Source organism: Centropristis striata, chromosome 18, assembly GCF_030273125.1.
Source record: "Centropristis striata isolate RG_2023a ecotype Rhode Island chromosome 18, C.striata_1.0, whole genome shotgun sequence".
NCBI lineage: Eukaryota > Metazoa > Chordata > Actinopteri > Perciformes > Serranidae > Centropristis > Centropristis striata.
In genome coordinates, this window is record NC_081534.1 from 15,435,390 (window position 1) to 15,454,635 (window position 19,246).

The 19,246-nt window shown below is 38.0% G+C and overlaps 1 protein-coding gene across 1 annotated transcript in view; it reads right to left on the bottom strand.

The window, feature by feature from the left end:
* LOC131991192 (potassium channel subfamily K member 2-like) overlaps positions 1-17,384 on the bottom strand; it is a 37,819-nt gene extending 20,435 nt beyond the window's left edge. Inside the window, exons 1-3 of the mRNA XM_059356525.1 lie at positions 17,040-17,384; positions 14,502-14,821; positions 3,643-3,760 (exon numbers count right to left, since the gene is read on the bottom strand). Coding sequence (XP_059212508.1) covers positions 3,643-3,760; positions 14,502-14,821; position 17,040 — 439 coding nt within the window. The 5' untranslated portion in view covers positions 17,041-17,384. The remainder of the gene's footprint in view (positions 1-3,642; positions 3,761-14,501; positions 14,822-17,039) is intronic.
* Positions 17,385-19,246: the final 1,862 nt, after the last annotated feature.

Consider the following 19,246-nt stretch of genomic DNA (forward strand, 5'->3'; position numbering starts at 1 on the left):
GTTGTTTTTATTTTTTTATTGCTGAGAATGTAACAGCACTTTTTCAATTTTCTTTGTAATGGTAAAAAAATCTATGTACAAAAAAGAAAATATATATATAGCTTGTGTGAAATGCAAAATGACTTTTGCCAACTTTAAAACACATTCTGCTCATTCTTACCATCCTAAATCGAAGGTTATAATACATATAAATCATTCAGTTACTTCACTTGCATGAATAATGCATTAAACCGAATATATCCACTTTATAATGAGCTAAAGACTCGAACTGGACAAAGCCATTTGTCGGCATGGGCTCCATTCCTGACACTACTGTCTCAGTTATATAATAATTACGTGCAGGAGTGTGTCGGAGTCTGTCTCCCGAAGGAATGAATGCGATTTCGATGGACAATAAAAGCTTAATGACTTCCATCTAAATTCATTAAGTGATGCGAGGAGGAAAACAGCAGCACGACATTGAACTGAGGGACTTCATTAGCTTCTGTCAAAGACAATGTTGTTGTTTTGTGAATCATTTAGTTCCAAAAAAGTGTTATGGTGGGTTTTATTAAAGTCAGCACATCGGGCAAACACTGTGTCCTTGTTATCACTATACTCATATTCACATTGCCTAGTCAGAGTCAATCATCTTTTTATACATTTGAAGCTTCTTTTGAGGTTTTCAAATGAAGCTCATATTTAACGACCCCCCCCCCCAAAAAAAAAAAAATATTACAACAAAATCTTCAGTTTGAGTGTGTTTCATCTTATTAAATGTCTTTTTTTTAATCAAAGCAACTTTCTTTCCTAACCCCCCATCAGTTTGCTGCTAGACCATCCCATTAATACACATGCCTTCCCTTGTGTCAGCAAGCAGGAGGGCAAACACCACAGTAAAAATGTTGCTTTTAAACGGCCAAATACCAACAAATATGGACTGAAGCAGAATATTTCATTAGATAAAAGCATGTTTCAAATTTCACAAATGATTGGAAATGTTTAAATCACACGAGTCAAAAAACATTCCTTAGCAGCTGCCACACAAATCTAACAGTGCAATACTTAAAATATTAGTTTAGCCTGATAATTATCTGCAACTGTGCAAGAATACTGAGTTTGAACAGAATAAATAGACAAATCTTCATTCAGATTTTGAATGTTGGTATTGGCGCTGAAATATTGGGTGCAGCCCTATTGTAAAGTAAAGAAAAGGACACTTTTTTATGGTGATGTATGAATAAAAAAATGTTTTCAGTTTTCAGTGACTACACTAAGGAATCCTATGATGCAGAAATACTGTGAGATCAATCCCTATACTTTCTTTACTCCCAGAGGGAGGCAGTTCATTTCCTCGATAAAGTATAAAGAAAACTAGTAGCGGGGAACAGGCTTTGCTTCAATACTGCCATCCAATTAAAGATTTCTGTGCAAACAAATCAATATGTGGATATGAATTCCTGCTCAATCCAACTCCAGCTGAGGTAAAACCAGAAGACGAGAACGTTTTGTACCAATCAGGCAAAATAATGATGATTGCCAACATACAGCACAACAATTATCCGCTATTTACACTAATAAGCTTCGAAAGTGAGACACACACACAACACCACCTGGGTGTTTCTGCAGTAAAATCAAAGCTATGGAAACTCAAGAGCTCTGCTATTTACATTAGCTTTTTCTAGGTGTTTGAGTTTCCAAAGAAAGACACCAAATGAATGCTCTCAAAACGAAATCAAAGTCCCAGAGATCTCCTTTTTTCTCTGCCACGGCAATGGAACCACTGTGGCTCATATCATGAGCAAACACTGATACATCTGCAAGTCAAACAACAGTAAATCTTGACTAGATCCATGCAGCACCTGAGGTAAAAATAGTGTCAACATACTCAATATAAGGCACCCACAGTAAAGCTTTTACTGTACAGACAGTTACCTTTCAAACTCATCCAAAAGCACATATTTTCAAACCAGAGGGTAGAATCAAGTTATTGCAGCACTTGTAACATTTTCTGACTGAGGAACGAGCTTTGAAACGTGAAATGAAGCCTAACAGCCCACCAAACACACGCACACACACATACACACACACACACACACACACACACACACACACACACACACACACACTGATATGTGAAGGTCTGCTTGGACAAGCCAGATAAGACGTGTGTGTGTACTGTGGCTGAATTGAAGCCAATTTTTGCAACTTTGGTGAGCAGAGATAAGAGCATAAACTTGGTGCAGTGCAGAAAAATGTGGAGAAGGGACTGGGTTTGGGTAAGCAGGTGCAATTTTTTAGCCAAAATCTTCATCAAGATCACCCTGTGCCTATGCATGATGGCAATTAATCTTAAAAACAGGCTAAATCAATTTATTCTAACTCAAGGTGTAGCAGAATGAGATCTCACAGGAGGTTTTATGATGGGAAATGGATCTCAGCAGATGCACTGATTTGTCAGTTTAGGAGAGCCAGATGAGCTCTGTGTGTGTGTGTGTGTGTGTGTGAGTGTGTGTGTGTGTGTGTGTGTGTGTGTGTGTGTGTGTGTGTGGTTCTATTTTCCTGATTAGTAAACTCTTACAGCTGGAGGTGACAGTGAATGTGTTACAGGCTGATACAGTTGAAGGCTCCCAGATTAAAAATACAGTAACTAAGAGCAAATGAGCACAGGCCCTTAAAAATATGATGAGTGTCAGATTAGTGTAAGCCCTTTAGGCTACAGTATTTCAGTTACTACATTATACACAAATGAACTTGCAGACAGACTTTATATGGGATTGCAAAGAACAATAGTTCAACTTTGTACAAAACTACAAAATTTGTGATTGAGGCCTGTTTTTGGTCTCCTGGCTGCCTCAGCCTTTGGGTTCCAGTTGCATTGAGCACTTGGACCCTGGTTTACCTTCTGTTTGAGTTATTTTGTAGCTTATAGGCCTAACTTTTTCTACCAAGCATTCCGTTGTGTGTGTGTGCACGTGTCTGTCTGTCCACAGCAAATCTCCTACACTTCTGGACCCATCAGCCTAATTATTTGTGCTCTCTTGTGGTTGTGGTGATTCACGTTTTTTGAGAAACCTATTTTATAAACGGTTTTATACCGCCATTTACTGCCCACTCCTTGCACCTCTTAACTGGCCGGTTGGTGTGCAATTTTAAATATAATCATATAGTAAAATTAATTTCTTTCATGCATTCAGCAAGGCTAAAAACAAGCCTTACAGACTCCCTTGCAGGACAGATTTAAAGCACTTTTCTTTGTTAGGTATGAGAGAGAGAGACAGATCTGCAATCTCCATCAGACTTTTTTAATGTTTTGTTGCTGACTAGAGTTTTTGTGAAACTGCAAAATTTGAATTCACACAAGCGTGTCTAAATGTTTTCAATTTTGGGGACTAGTAGTCCAAGAGCAATCCTGGCACAATGTAGAAAAGGACATGAAGGTGGTTTTGTGTTAGAAAATGTACATTTTCATTTGCAAGTGCAATTTCATGCTAAAATGGTCATCAAAATAGCATTGTGGCTCTGACAACTTTGTAATAAATGGACTGTGCTTATAAAGCAAAAAATTATTCACATCCTAAAATGCTGTGACATTTTGAATGCATTTTCAAAGTATTGCATGCAACTAGTGTGAAGTAAAGAGTGAGAAAGTGCCTCTCTTACCGATGGTGGTGATAACAGTCCCAGCAAAGAAAAAAGAGGAACTGATATCCCAGAGGCTCGTCTGATTGGATACATTTCCTGAAGGGTTCACACCTGCTCGGACTGCTGACACCACTTGCTGGAGAGGAAAGTGAACAAAAAAAAGGAAAAAGGAGAAGTTAGCACACATAATGCACTGTCTCCCAGTGGGAGTGTGGCATGAGGTGAGCTGAGGAACATAAGAAAACTAACAGTGTGCATCAGTTTTCTTGGGGAATAGATGACAGACAAGATAAACATTCAACCAAAGCCAATTAAGAGTTGTGAGAAACAATGAGAAGCATCTGTCACCTTCATGAATGCATGACAAAGGATTAAATGGTACAACTTCACAAACGGACCAAAGTCATACTTATATCCGTGTGGGCTATAACGAGGGTCTGTGATTTGACACTTTTAAAAAGAACATTTTGTTTCTACAATTACAATTATTTTGGTTACTCAGCTGCACTTTCCCCCCTTTAATTTAACCTTTTTACACATTTCCATGATTGGTTTCATTTCATCTTTCTCTCATTTTATTCAATAAATAATTAAAATAAGAAATTACGGCAGTCACTCAGCACAGTCACTATAACCCCACCACTAGTTTGGCAACAAAAATAAAGGTCATCTCCAGAGTCTAATACATCATTAACGAGCATTAATTTACCCAGTGATGTAAAATATGTTCGATTGTATGCCTCCACGAGCCAGTCAAATTGCAGTTTACATCTAATCAAATATAGCTGTTACTGCAAAGACACTACAAAGTCTAAAACGAGGAGGCCTTATAGACATGTTTAATCTGTTCGGTCAGAAGATCTTTACAGTCACCACAGTTTTAAGATTAATGTCACATCACTTCAGCAACCGACCAAAGATTCCCTTCCCTTCTGATCCCGAGTTATGGCGAGTAATGAATAATGGGCGGAAAAGTGTTTTTTTTCCAGAATATTAAGATGTCACAGTGGGGGCGTCCCGGTGGCTCACACTGGTAGAGCGTGTACCATTAAGGCTGAATGGTATATGCGGCAGACCTGGGTACGAATCAGGCCTGAGGTCCCTTTGCCACATTTCCTCCCCTCTGTCTCCCCCTTTCTATCTATCACTTTCAATAAAGCATGGAAAATGCCCAAAAGATAATCTTAAAAAAAAAAAATATGTCACAGTGAAGTTGAGCTTTGAATGTAAAATGCCATAGCTTCAACATTTTACCCTGTTAGACATTTGTCTAAAATTTTGTCAAAATAGGTGTATGAATTCTTGAGTTTTAGCTACAAATCTATATATTTACTTCACAGTGACTTTGACCTTCACAATCTAAGCATTTTATTTTCAGTCTATGTGGTCATTTGGGCCAAATTTGAAGAAACTCCCTCAAGGTGTTTCTGGGATACAGCATTCACAAGGGTGGGCACAGTGACCTTTGACCACCAAAAAAATAATCAGTTCATCTTTGAGTGGACACTCGGACTCGCTTGCACATCCAGGCTAGAGGGTCTACATTGAACATTTTAGCACATTGAGCTGACTGATTGTATGATTTTGACTTTGATTTTTGATTAGCCCTGTGACTGTGGCTGTGATGTGAAACCAGCTGGGTCAGCACTGTGCTTATCAGTCTTGCCCAGGTGATTAGTTGTGTGTGTGTGTGTGTGTGTGTGTGTGTGTGTGTGTGTGTGTGTGTGAGAGAGCACTTGGTGTGACACAAGTGTGACAAGCCCTTTAGACACTTGTCGGCTGTACAGGAAACAGATCAGCAACATGCTTTCCCACTCAGTGCTTTACTCTCATGACAGGAGACATTTGGGGGGAGAGAAGCCACCAGCTGGAGAGAAAATACACCACTGCACGACTTCTCACACCCACCATCACCTAAACATAGACGTGAGGAGCTGTGAAGAGGCACACACTGAAAGATGTGCATCCACACCACAGAAATAACCACAGACTGCATATAGATACACACATTATATATGGTCAGTATCTGAGCTTTTTAAATCATTAACACAAGTAAACTATTGTAAGGGAGGGTTAAATTGCTCCGCTAACCTCATTGGCTAACTGGTTTAACTACCTTCACTAGTAACTCAATATTACTTCCACTTCCAACTGCATCAATAACAACAACTAAATTAATTTGTGGAGTCACAGGTTATGTTAAAAAATAACAGCAAATCCATTGTGTAGCATTTCACCATTGAGAGGAAGTCGCTTTAAGCTAAGGAAGCTAGGCTCATGTTAGCGGCTCTCTGCTGCTCTTTATTGAATTTAACAGGTTTACATGCCAGCAACCTGCACAAAAGTACCCTAGATAGAAAACATTTATTGGTTAGTCTTTAATGATTGTAACATTTAAAGTGAAAAAACTTTTTTTTAAATTCTGTGATTACCTTTATCTTCAATATTTTGGTGTCATGTTATCATGTCAGTGGGGGAATGTAACTAAGTATATTTACTCAAGTACTGTACTGACATACTTTTCTAGAGTATTTCTATATAGGTAACGTCATATTACTTCACTACATTTAAGGGGCAAATATTCTACTTTTAAATTCACTACATTTAGCTGCCATCTTTATCTACTTTTCAGGTCGAGATTTAACATGAAAAATTAGATAAATTTAAGATGATTATACATGTTTATAAATCAAACCACATAAAAATTATATTTAAGTAGTTGAAATGAGCCCTACCTGGACCGCAGTAAAATGCTGCTCACATAAATGCATCAAAAACAATAATACAATAATATATTTAGAATACATATAACAATCTGAGTGGGGCCATTCTGCATAACGAGTACTTTAACTTTTGATACTTTAAGTACATTTTGATGCTGATACTTTTGTACTTTTACTAAAGTAAGGGATCTATATACTTCTTCTACCACTGTACCATGTAAACCTTTGTAGCCATCAAGTATATTCATAAGAGTATGTGTCAGGGGGACCCCGGCTACAGATTGGAATAAACAGTCTTTGTAGCATGAGGTTTTGATGGAGGGGGAGTGATTCAAACAAGTGGCAACCTTCGGGGATGATAAAGGCTGGCTCCAAAAATGAGACAAACCCCTTAGAAACCCCCCATAGTACGATGTCCAACATTACAGCAGGAATAAACATGTGTACAACCTGTTACAAAAATGGTTTTGGTCTCCTAAGCTTATTAAGACTATGTCCACGTTTTATACAGTCTATGGATTGAAAGAGTTTGTATCCAGGGTGAGAGGGGTCTTCCACAATCTTTCCTGCCCAGCTCAGGGTCCAGGAGTTGTACAAGTCCTGGAGGGACGACAGGCTGCAGCCAATCACCTTCTCCGTAGAGCAAATGGACCACAATCAGAATTCTAAGGAGGTTTTCACATACAAGGAACTTGCTATGGTGTTTTGGTGCAAAGAAGAAACACATTAAATATAAAATATTATAATAAAAATATAAGCAAACTGTGAATTCCTCTGAATGCTGGATTAAACTGCTCTCACCACTTTCTTTTTTCTTAAGACAGTCCATCAGTTCACTGCAGTAAGACAAAAGCTTTCTGGGCCCAAGTGGCTTCTCAAGATATAGAATCATTACTGAGATAAATGAAAGAGAAAAGCCTTGAAACCTCAGGGGAACAGCAGACACTGCTCATGAGCCGAGGCCAATAAATCAGAGAAAAATACTTTACTGGACTAAAGATTTTGTTCCACTATGTGTATGTGGGATTTTTGCCAACCCAGAGCAACAAAAATGATTTAATAATACTTGTGTGTTGCACCATAAATGCAAGTGGAGTAGCTCTTTTTGATGATCACCATTATTTGTGTTTATATCAATAAACCTTCAGGAGCAGAGCGGTAATGCTACAATAATCATGCAGAGTATATAACACTGCCCACAGCTCCTCTAAACTAGCAGTGTCAGCTTTTCCTGCTAATGCACACACAGTTATGGGTCAGTACAATGTCAGGATGTTCAGATTCATCATCTTTAGTGAAACTGAGAGAGCTTTCATTAACCTGCGACTGTTGAGTGTGATAAAGCAGTACAGTTCGAGTGTGTGAGAGCTGAAATGGATGAATAATTGATAGGAAACTGAGGGAACAAGCACGAATATAACGACATAAGAGTTAACATGACATGATGGGTCAGAGGGTGGAGGGATATAGGGTAGATGGCAGTCACGTTGCTGTATATGTATTTTTACTTTAAGGCTAACAAGGAACTGTGTGTTAACTCTACTGCTGTGTTATCAATTTGAATACCTCCGTACATACAGTAGTGTTCAAAATAAAAGCAGTCCAATGTGACTAACCAGATTAATCCAGGTTTTTAGTATATTTTTTATTGCTAGATGGCAAACAAGGTACCAGTAGGTGCAGTAGATTCTCAGAAAACCAACAAGACCCAGCATTCGTGATATGCACGCTCTTAAGGCTGTGCAATTGGGCAATTAGTTGAAAGGGGTGGACTGCTATTATTTTGAACGCTACTGTACTTCCATGTTGTACACTGTGCATAGTGCATGCATTTAAACAGGGCAGTGTTGTCTCAATTTGCACGCATATGCACTCACAGTAAGCCTGTTGAGTTCAGTGTATTCAGTACACTGCACTTTCGCTGCATACCACCCATGTGAACACACTCCATACACTCAAAATAGCAAGTGTAAGTACAATGGAACGCAAATTGAGACACAACGACTTTCAACGGTCATGAGCAATACATGAAAGTACACTCACTTACAGTTCTTCACCGAGTAGCTGCTATTCTCTCATTGGCTACACAGTATGTCAGTCTACCCAATACTTTGACAGTCATGAAGAAGGGAGAGACCAGAACGATGGAGCAGATAGATACAATAGGGCGAGTTTTGCACTTTAGCTATTAATCATCCCCCTTTTATTGAAAATTTGAGGGTTGTGGGCAGTGGATTTTCTAGGGGATGATAGCAGGTCAACAATACATGGCACATAGAAGTTTTGTACATCATCTGAAAGCTGGGGATCTGAAGATTTGAGATGCAGCTTGCCACCTATTAAAAAACCTATTAAGGTGTATAAGGGTGTCGAACATTAATATATTATTTCAGAAGTCCATACTCATGCTCAACTATACTCCCGTAAACCCATAACCCATAAACTCCCATAAATTGTTGCAGCAATTTTTGGGCTGATGAACTTAGTTACACACATTTGTTGCAGAATAGTAAAAAAAAATATATATATATATGTATATGTATATATGTATATATATATATATATATATATATATATATATATGTGTGTGTGTGTGTGTGTGTGTGTGTGTATATATATATATATATATATATATATATATATATATATATATATTTTTATTTATTTATTTATTTATTTTTTCAAGAATGGCTAAAAATGGTCAAAAACCCTCAAGACTATTCCATAAATACGCCAATACCTTTGGAACAACATTAAAAATCCATGCTGTGATTTGGTTCAAAGACATTTTGGAGATTTCTGTACTTTCAGCGATTGGATGGCGAGCATTTCTGTTCTCTAAACTGCTGAGAAACCCTGTTATTGTCAATATACAATATATAGTTTTATGAGGCTGTGATTATCCAAGAGGATGCAGCAGGTAATTTTATACTTAAAAATGGAAAAAAAAAATCAGATGTTCTGTTGGTGGGTCAGTGGAATACTAACATATATAAATATATCATATATTAATATGAAATATGCCACTTATATGAAGAAAACTCAGAGAATAATCAACCAATTCTGCTGTTCTATTGAGCATTTTAGCTTCTTTCAGCTCATTGTTTTGGTTTTACAGCCTGCAGCTTTACTTTTATGTTTCACTCTCAAGACTCCCAAGCCATAGGGTATTTCCATTGGGTTTACAACTTTTTTCTTTGCTCCGAAGTTTGAAAAAACCCAAATACAACAAAAGAAATGCAAAATTATTAGTTTTTAAAAACTAGTAACCACTAGCTTTTCAGTAAAAATCTATTCAGAATAAAACAACCAAAAGACAAAAATGCAACATAAATGTTCACAACTGTACAAAGTACAAAGATAAACACAACAGCAGTTCAGTGTTTTATCTCTTATATTTCAGTATAATTTCCAAATACAACAAAAGAGATGGTTCAATGATACAGCCATGAACCCCTACATCCATTGTGCCTCTAAAAACACCATTTAGCAAATCACACATCAGACAGGCTTGGCTCAGACAGCCCCTTTGTTTCCCAGCCAAAGCAGCCACATTAATTCACTGTCTTGGCAAACTAGCCACAGCCATGGGAAATAATAATAAGACAGGATAATGTGATGACCACAGCCACTGTCTCCAAACTGAGAAAAACAGCCAGGAGAGATTGAATCGTCTGAGCTTTCTGGCATCACTCACTTTTTTAATTACTCCCTTTGAGAGCACATCCCTCCTCAATCCTCTGCTGACTGGCTTTTGATCAGTGGGAGTCTGCAAAGGTGTGTGTGTGTGTGTGTGTGTGTGTGTGTGTGTACACATAATTAATTAAAAATGAGTGAGGGACACCTGTATTGAAGCAGGTTATCAATAAATCATCAGAAGAGCAAGAGTTGCTTAGTTGGACTATCATTGAGTAAAAGCATAGCAAGATTCGTGTTAGGTATATACTGTAGAAACCGCCTCACAATTAGCCCGATAGCATTAGGAGAAGATTAAAGTACTCTAACATGCCTCCTTAAGGCAAATTGCCCAGTTTTTAAGTAAAACTCTTGAGCGAATAATTAATTCAGTTCATTTGTTTGTTTGCGAGGTCCAGGACTAAGTAGTTGCTTTTTGTATTGAGCACAGAATGATTTAATGGATAGTCCATGACAAAATCAGTTATGGTTTGCCTGACAACCAACATTTAACTAGCTGGAAATACTTGAATGCTTCAAAAGAACTGAACAGGCTTTAGGCTTTTGTCAGACAGAAACCTGAGAAGGATTTTGAGTGTAAATATAAGGCTCATAGAATACAGACGACAAGGTTGTTGGCAATGCTTTCGCAGGTTTTTGCAGACTTTTTGTTGAAGCCTTCAATTTAAAAAAGAGCAGCTTTCTGTGGGGGAATTTTGTCTCAGGCGCTTTTTTTTTTTTTGCCCTAAGAGTTTTTTGGCCTATGAATGCAAAGTCTGAGTGAGTGATGAAGTTAAACCATTGGCAAAGTGAAGGATGGCAATCAAGTTGGAACTTTCCCATTAGCTGTTGCTCTGTCAAAATGAATTAGCATTCAGCTAACATGTTTGCCTCCATGATTGCTGATCAATCAGCCAATCCACTTCATCTATTGCTGTTGCTGCCACTGCCACTTTTAATTCCCAATTCATGACATGAAAGGGCCTCAAGGCTCAGGGGGAAAAAAAAACTAAATAACATTTGCAGGGGGAAAAAGAAAAACATACTCTTATATGTGTGGACCTTCAATTGAGTACACATTATGAAGGAAGGAAAAACCTTCCTTAAAATACATGGTTGCTCCTCGAGTTGGAATTAGATATTTTCTTTTACCTCTTTCCATGAAATGATTGTGGCAATGTTATTTATTCTTGACAGATAAAGTGTATATCTTCTCAAAACGTTATTAATCAATCTCTTCCAAACATATATCAATGAAAATGGAACCACAATTGGAGGATTGTGTCTGAAAAACTTTATGGGCAACTCTGGACAACCATCTGAAAAGTAGCACAAGGAAGTTTCACTACTGAAGACAGCAGGTGTAATTGAATTGCATAATATGTAAATAGTTACACCCCAACACTGCTGGTGAAAGATTTTACTCAGCAAATCACCATCCGTGAGCCTTCACCCAGTACAGACCACAAAAACGACATAAAAATGAACAAAACTTTATGGCAATCCATCCAAAAGTTCTTGTGGACCAAGAGACACTGCATGAGAAAACAAAGAGTTCAATACTTTCTTCATTAAAGAGTCAACTGCTGCTACTGTTTGCTGCTTTGATTATTCCTACTGCCTCCAAACTAAATGGCCCCTGCCAAGCCAAATGTTTTCACCATTGGCCAAAAGCAACAGTAGGCTAACAATCATGGTGACTGCATTGTGCCAACTATTGGGCTGCCAAGAGAAAGGAAAAATAACAAATAATGAACTGAATGATAACCAGCAATTGCCGAATAACACCAAATACTTTATGTACCAGTTTGCTCTTAATTGTTGTCATTGCTGTGTATGTTTAAGTAAGCATAAATAAATGGTTTGGATTCAGAAGCCCTCCAGAGCTCCACATTCATTAAGTCCATTGCTGACAGGACATCATTATCTAACTGTCAATCTGATAGATGATGATATCCGTACAGAAAGAATCATCACCATCTTTGAATATTAACTCAGCACTTTAAAGCCAAATAACAGCCATCTGTTACCCGCCCTTCTTAATGGAAAACCGTCTCATTAACATACAAGTAGGTGGTAAACATTATTCAATGATCAGTCAGCTTGGGTCAGTTTTGATATACTAAAAGCCTGTACTGCAAATGCTAACACTGAGGACCACACACAAATACATTTAACTAATTTACAATGAAACTACCTGTTTCATATTCAATTCAAACATGGCTGAAAAATCGTATTCATAAAATATTTAACCAACAAGCCACTGTATCTGTAATAGCGTACCCACAAGATGGAAAAGCGAATACATAATTTAGAAATAATACATTCTATTCTGGTTAAAAGTGAATATGCATGAACTACATTTGAACTGCTCTCAAGTATGTCATTCATACCGCAGCCCCCAGACTCAATAATGAGAAGAAAAAAAATTCACAGTCTCTCGTTATACCTGAAAAGTTTTTCTCATGATAACCAGAAGGCATATATATCATTAAAACAAGGACGCTTGCTCCTTACAGTAAGGGCTTTTTTTTCATCATGAGAGCAAACAACACCGCTCAGCCATGAGGAATAATGAATTAATCTTTCATATAAATGTGAATAAAGGAACCCGAATTGACAAAATCCGACTTTCAGACTAGCTTATTAATGAAAATTTCATGCTACAGCAATTTCATTGTGTTTTCCATCCTAAAAGGAGATGTTTTAGGGATGAGGTGTCCTTTTTCATTTCATGGGTTTATTTAAATACTCACACTCATATATTACTTTTCGTAAGAATCATACACATAGCTTGAAGGCAATCTTGTTGTTGAATCCTTGTTCATCAAAAAAAATCTGAAAGCCAAGCTTGACTATCAGCCTGGTATTACCCAATGGCATATACAGAAGTCAGGTAATGTAGTATAAAGAGTGACAAAGCACCAATGATCATTTTCCAAACCTTAACCAAGTTGTTTTGTTTGAATGCACAAAATTAACCACATTTAAAGCTGTGACTCTGCATCCATATGTGATGAGATGGAAATGAGAACAGGAAGTTAAATGACAACTTAAAGTGTGCGGACATAATGCGCAAAATGTCCTGAAAAGTGCCGCGCTATTAGATTGCTTCCCATAAGATAACGTTGTAACAGTTCATTTACTGGTAAATTAAGGTTGGATGAGAAAACTATATAAACTACTAATCGTCTAAACATGTGCTGGTTATATGTAAATATGCATATTTTCATACACCAAAAGAGCCAATCACTAATCCTTTTGACCACGGAAATGTATATAATAAAAGTGTTTGGCTAACATACTTTATGAAAAATAAGCCTTATTCGTATATCCTTTATGAACTGAGCTTAAAAGACCTTTTAGTATTAGGAGGCCTTTTTGGCGGGAAAGGCCACAGCCACAGTGGAGGAGGCAAACATTAGAAGTGGTGGACAAATCGGTCTCCCTCGGGACTTAAAGACCTTTCAGCTGTGGTACATTAGAGGAGAAAATCATCACCACCAATATCAATATGCCCAGCTAGATTCCCCCAGAGAAAAAGCTTTTCATCAACCCTGTCAAGTTTGGTTGATGGTGGTAATCCATGAAGGACGGGTCATGAAGTCAGTGGGTGTCTTTTATTAAAAGACTGCTCACTGAGTGCTGATATTTATAATGCATTTTTATGTGACATTTTTGGAATTGAAAAACAAGTGAATGATTCTTTCATTTCATAGTCTGCTTTTTTTTTTTTTTTTTTTACCAGATTTTCAGTTTCAGGGTTGATGTGTAGCAGCATTTACAAATTCATTTCCAGCATGGAGGGTCACCACAGTGGGTTAAATTAAATGCTTGTTATCCACTTTTCATCTTGAAAAATCAAAGCGCATTAGGAATTAACGTTTTCTGCAGACACCTTGTTGGGCATTATCCCTTACATATAGCATGCTAAAGTATGGTCCTCCAAATTATATATTACTATAAATAGTTTGTAAGTACCCTAGAAAGACATAGTAAAGCATTTTTGATATCAGCAGGAAGACACCATTTATCTGTGCCTTCTAAAACCTAAACAAATCAAAAATTAATTATAAAATTTAAAAAAACTTGATTAACTTTAGGGTAACACTAAGGTTTGGCTTAAAATAGCTACTTTGTTATGGAAAGAGGGTCTTTGTTGTCATTATCAATGGACAAGACTGAACACATGGTTAAGGTTAGGGAATGGTGACAGTCATGCTTGATGCTAAATGTCTCAGTCAAAAAGAAAGTAAAACTTTGGTTTGGGAAATATGGACATTTGGTGATATACATCAGCCTCAGGGGGGCAAAGAAAAATATGTGAGAACAAATTTCAGTTACTCAACTGGCTGGAAAAATATCCTCAGGTTAGAGCTTTGGCAGTGTTAAAAATAGTGTGTATTGAAAAACATATCACAGGTCCTGCCGAAGAGAAACTATTTAAATTATTAATATGATGTGGATGTTTACACCTACCTTGACCAAATCCTCCAGCTCGGAGGAATTCACACAGGCGTGCATGGCCAAGAAGTCCAGTTTTTCTGCGAGAATGAGCAGTTTCTGGGAGCTCTCGTGAGGCTGTTCGAGCGCTTTGAACACTGTTGCTCCAATAATGAGGTAAAGCACCACCAAAAAGAAGATGGCTGACACAGTTTTCCACCTCATGACTGTAGTCCGGGTATCACACTCATCATCATCTTCTGGGGTGTTCAGCACAACCGGGTTGACAGAGAACGACAGGCGAGGTTTGGAGTTGTGGGCAGCAGACTTAGGGTCAAGAAGGTCAGGTGCGGCCACTGTGAGGACGGAACTGATTAATGTGGTACAATTTATTTCCATTCTATCTATCATCCATCCATCAATCAGATCTATCTATCCATCCATTCATTTACTCATCAGATCCATCCATCCATCCATCCATTAATTTATTCATCAGATCCATCCATCCATCCATTAATTTATTCATCAGATCCATCCATCCATCAATTTATTCATCAGATCCATCCATCCATCCATCCATTAATTTATTCATCAGATCCATCCATCCATCCATTAATTTATTGATCAGATCCATCCATCCATCCATTAATTTATTCATCAGATCCATCCATCCATCCATCCATCCATCCATCCATTAATTTATTAATCAGATCCATCCATCATCCATTAATTTATTCATCAGATCCATCCATCCATCCATCCATCCATCCATCCATCCATCCATCCATCCATCCATTAATTTATTCATCAGATCCATCCATCCATCCATCCATCCATCCATCCATCCATTCATTTATTCATCAGATCCATCCATCCATCCATCCATTCATTTATTCATCAGATCTATCTATCCATCCATTCATTCATCCATTCATTTACTCATCAGATCCATCGATCCATTCATCAATCCATCCATCCATCCATTTATTCATCATATCTATCCATCCATTCATTTACTCATCAGATCCATCCATCCATCCATCTACTCATCAGATCCATCCATCCATCCATCCATCCATCAGAACCATCCAGAAATTTCCCAGAGAGTAAGTTGCAGTCTTCAAAAGTCTCATTATGTCCAAACAACTGTCCAAAACTTAAAGACATTCAGTTTGCAATAATAATAAAGAAGCAAATCCTCAATTATAGAAGCTGGAACCAGAAGATGTTTGACATTCATGCTTTAAAATATCTTAAATTATTAACTGATTTTCAAAATTGCTGATCATTTTTCTGTGACTCAACTAACGATAAATGCAAAAAAAGTAACTATCTGGGGAAAGTTGTACTTTAAACTTTATAATTAAAGGCTTTTACTGCCCAATATCTTCACTACTGTCTATAAACCCCAGATATTAATGCCATACAAAGTGCTCCAGGGCAGATCAGATTTAATACCTGAACAATATTACAAAACATTCTTCAGATAATGCCCACTCTATTAAAAGACAAAGGGAGTGCAGATTTTAAGAAAAGTACTTCAGGAGTATTTGGCACATGGGATCTTAATGTACTCTCTCCTGTAAATTTATGGTACTTCACTTATTTCATTTCCTCCAATAAGAAACCATTCCATAAATTATAATGATCTCCAGCAGGTAGAACACCTTATGCAACTTTACCACCTTGTAAATCTCCAGCAGCCACATTTACAATTCTATCTGGACTTAAATGCATGTTTTTCCATATCTTAGCTTCCTCTCCTGAAATGAAACTAATAAAGGGAACTGTGATTTGTACCTGGACTCAACTCATTAAGTCTTCTTTATAATAAATGTGTAAATATTAAGTTTGTGCACTCACTTTAATAAAACTAAATACATGAAAGGTACAATCACAACCTGACATAATTATAATATATATATATTGAGCCCTTCAATATTGCAACAATGGAACAAGTTATACATGTGTCTCCCTGCAGGAATTTTAACCAACATGATGGTTTTTCGTTGCTCTGTGGTCCCACAATACAAATGAACACAAAGACTGAATGGAAGCTCATTAAAAATTAAACACTCTTTGCATCTACTGTAGCAAGCTGTCTGGGAAATGGGATTGTCACAATTACATAACCACCCCATGAGGTCCTAATAGTCAGTATTTTACAGTAAACAACTTATGGTGAGGATTACAAACTCAATAGTGAGCTGGAACTATGTCAAATAAACCCATTTCTAAAATATAAACTATACTTTCTTTTTGCTATATTTGTAATATTACATAACTGCATGAGAATTGTCCTTGTTTCTGTCATTTATAATGGGTTTACACATGCAGAAAATGTTCATTTATAATAAAAGCTGCAATAAAAGTATCATAAAGAGACAGGGTCGAATGGGAATATTAAAAAGATGCAACAATTCATTAAACTGCACTAGTAAACAACACAGATTAATTATCCATTTCTCTTTATCATCATCCTCTCAATGTGCACAGTTAATAAAAGTCATGCAGAATATTCGCTATCTTCTCAACATTCAAGTGCTGGATTTAAATTACTTTGCACGCACTTACTTCTCTACCATCTCTTCCCTCTTTGTGTGCTCATCCACAGATCTTTTTCTCCAATAAAGCACAAATAATGATGTCCTGTTAGTGTGGCTTTTTGCCTCCGGTGCTACCACCAAGGGACGTGTCCGCTCTCCACATGGCTTCTTCAGCGAGCTGCGCTTCCCTCCACTTTACGATCTCCGGAGAAAATACATCCAGGACATCGCGTTCCCACCAGAAGACGCGCTAGGACGGAGCGTAAAAGGAACAAGGGGAACAAATCGCTTCCATGAAATCCGTGCGGGTGTTTGGAGACATTGTTGCCCTGTGATGCGCCTTTGTGCGGGGGAAGCAGTGGCTTGGATGACTGTCAGAGGAGGGATTCGCCGGTGTGACACGCTGGATGCTCTGCTCAGCTCTGCTCTGCTGTGGACACTGTGCGCTCCTGCTGTAAAAATAGAGAGAGGAGCTGCGCGCTGCCCTATACTTCACAGGCTTCCCATGCTGCAACAATGGATGAGCACAACAGTGAAGGTGCCTCTGCAAAAAAATAAATAAAATAAATGACTGTAGCTCAGTCTCATGTCTCACATTTGTACAGCATGGTTATACACAAAAAAAGACCACTCTGCTTCTTTCTCATCCAAGAAGCTGCTTGCAAGCTGCGCCCCTCCCCCGGTGGTCACCTGAGTAGACATTTAGGTATAAATTGCCTGGCTGAAGGGCACAAATACAGAGTGTTGTCTTCCTGCATAGCAAAAACACAAACAATTTGCTGCTTGTATGTCATCAGTCTGACTCTAGAATCTTGAAGAACATGATTTATTAGGGGCTTTAACCAGTGACAGTCGAAGGGGTGGCTAAACCAAGCAATTACGATGTTACCCACTGTCTGATATGAAAGAACAACTGGTTTGCTGTACTCACTACTACAGCAACCTGTTGAACAATTTCTCAAACCCAATAACTGTCTCTACATCCTTGCTGGGTAAAGCAACTTGGAATAGTATCGAGCTTTGAAACCAATTTGACATGTTGGCCAAACGGAAGAATTACAAATTTAATGTCGGTCACCAGATGGGGCACAAAAGCATTTTTCCCCACGACTTACATTTGTCACACCGCGGTGAGGTTTGTCTTGTTCTGGGTTTTATTTTGTCTTGTGACTTCCTGTTTTATTTTGAAAATTAACTCTCCTCTCGTTTCAGATCACTTGCCCTTCCCCTGGTGTCACTAGTCTGATTGTCTTCCCTGATTCCTGATTGTGTCCACCTGTTCCCCATTGCCCTCATGTGTCTTATAGTCTGCGTCTCCCTTTGTCTTGTGCCAGAGTGTTTCGTTCCTGTCGATCACCCAAGCCAGTTACCATAGTCCAAGTTTTGTCTCTGATTCTTTGTGAAGTGTTGTTTTCTTTTCCTCCAGGCGAGTGATTTTGTGTTCATAGTGTTCTTAGTTTGTACCTAGTGCCATAGTGTGTTTCAGCCTCTGTTTTTTAGGAGTGCCTTTTGTTTTGTATCTTTAGCCTTAGCATTTTTTCCTCCCTTTGGAGTGATTTTCTGTTGGTTTATTTTCCTTTTGTGTCTGCTGTTTTGTCCCTCCCTTTTGGAGTGGTTTTTTGTTCTTATTAGACTCATAGGATATTTTCATAGCCATTTATTTTATCACCGTGTCCTGAGGATAAGAGGGATTAATAAAGTCCACACGAATCTTCGCTCTGCATCTGAGTCCTCCTTCATGTCCAGGCCTGACAACACTGGGAAAAAGACGTCTGTAGATCAGCAGGTCCATTTAAAAAAAAAAAAGGTAAATCTACATTTTTAGTCCAAATATAAAGCATTGGGTCCTAAAAATGTTGTGCCGCAAAACCAAGTACCCTCCAGGGCAAATAAAGTTTAAAAGTTCACTAATCAAAGAATCCAGATGTATTTTCTTTCCTCCATTTATGTGAATGAGTGAAGACCAAATTGCTGGGAGGCAGGGTGAAAGAAAACATGTGCATGCTTGCTCTATGAGCTGCACAATGCAGAATTTTATACACAGAAGCAGAATTTTTATGTGCCACTGAGCAACTTTCATAGGAATGAATGGGGCTCTGCCTCCTTTATCCAGTTCTTTTTATAGGCCCTACATCTATGTCTAGCACACGAGGTAGCTATCATTGAGGGAGCAAGTCCAAAAATAGGAAAGTCAGTCAGTCCCAAGCTAGTTTGTGACTTTTCTGTATCACTTAC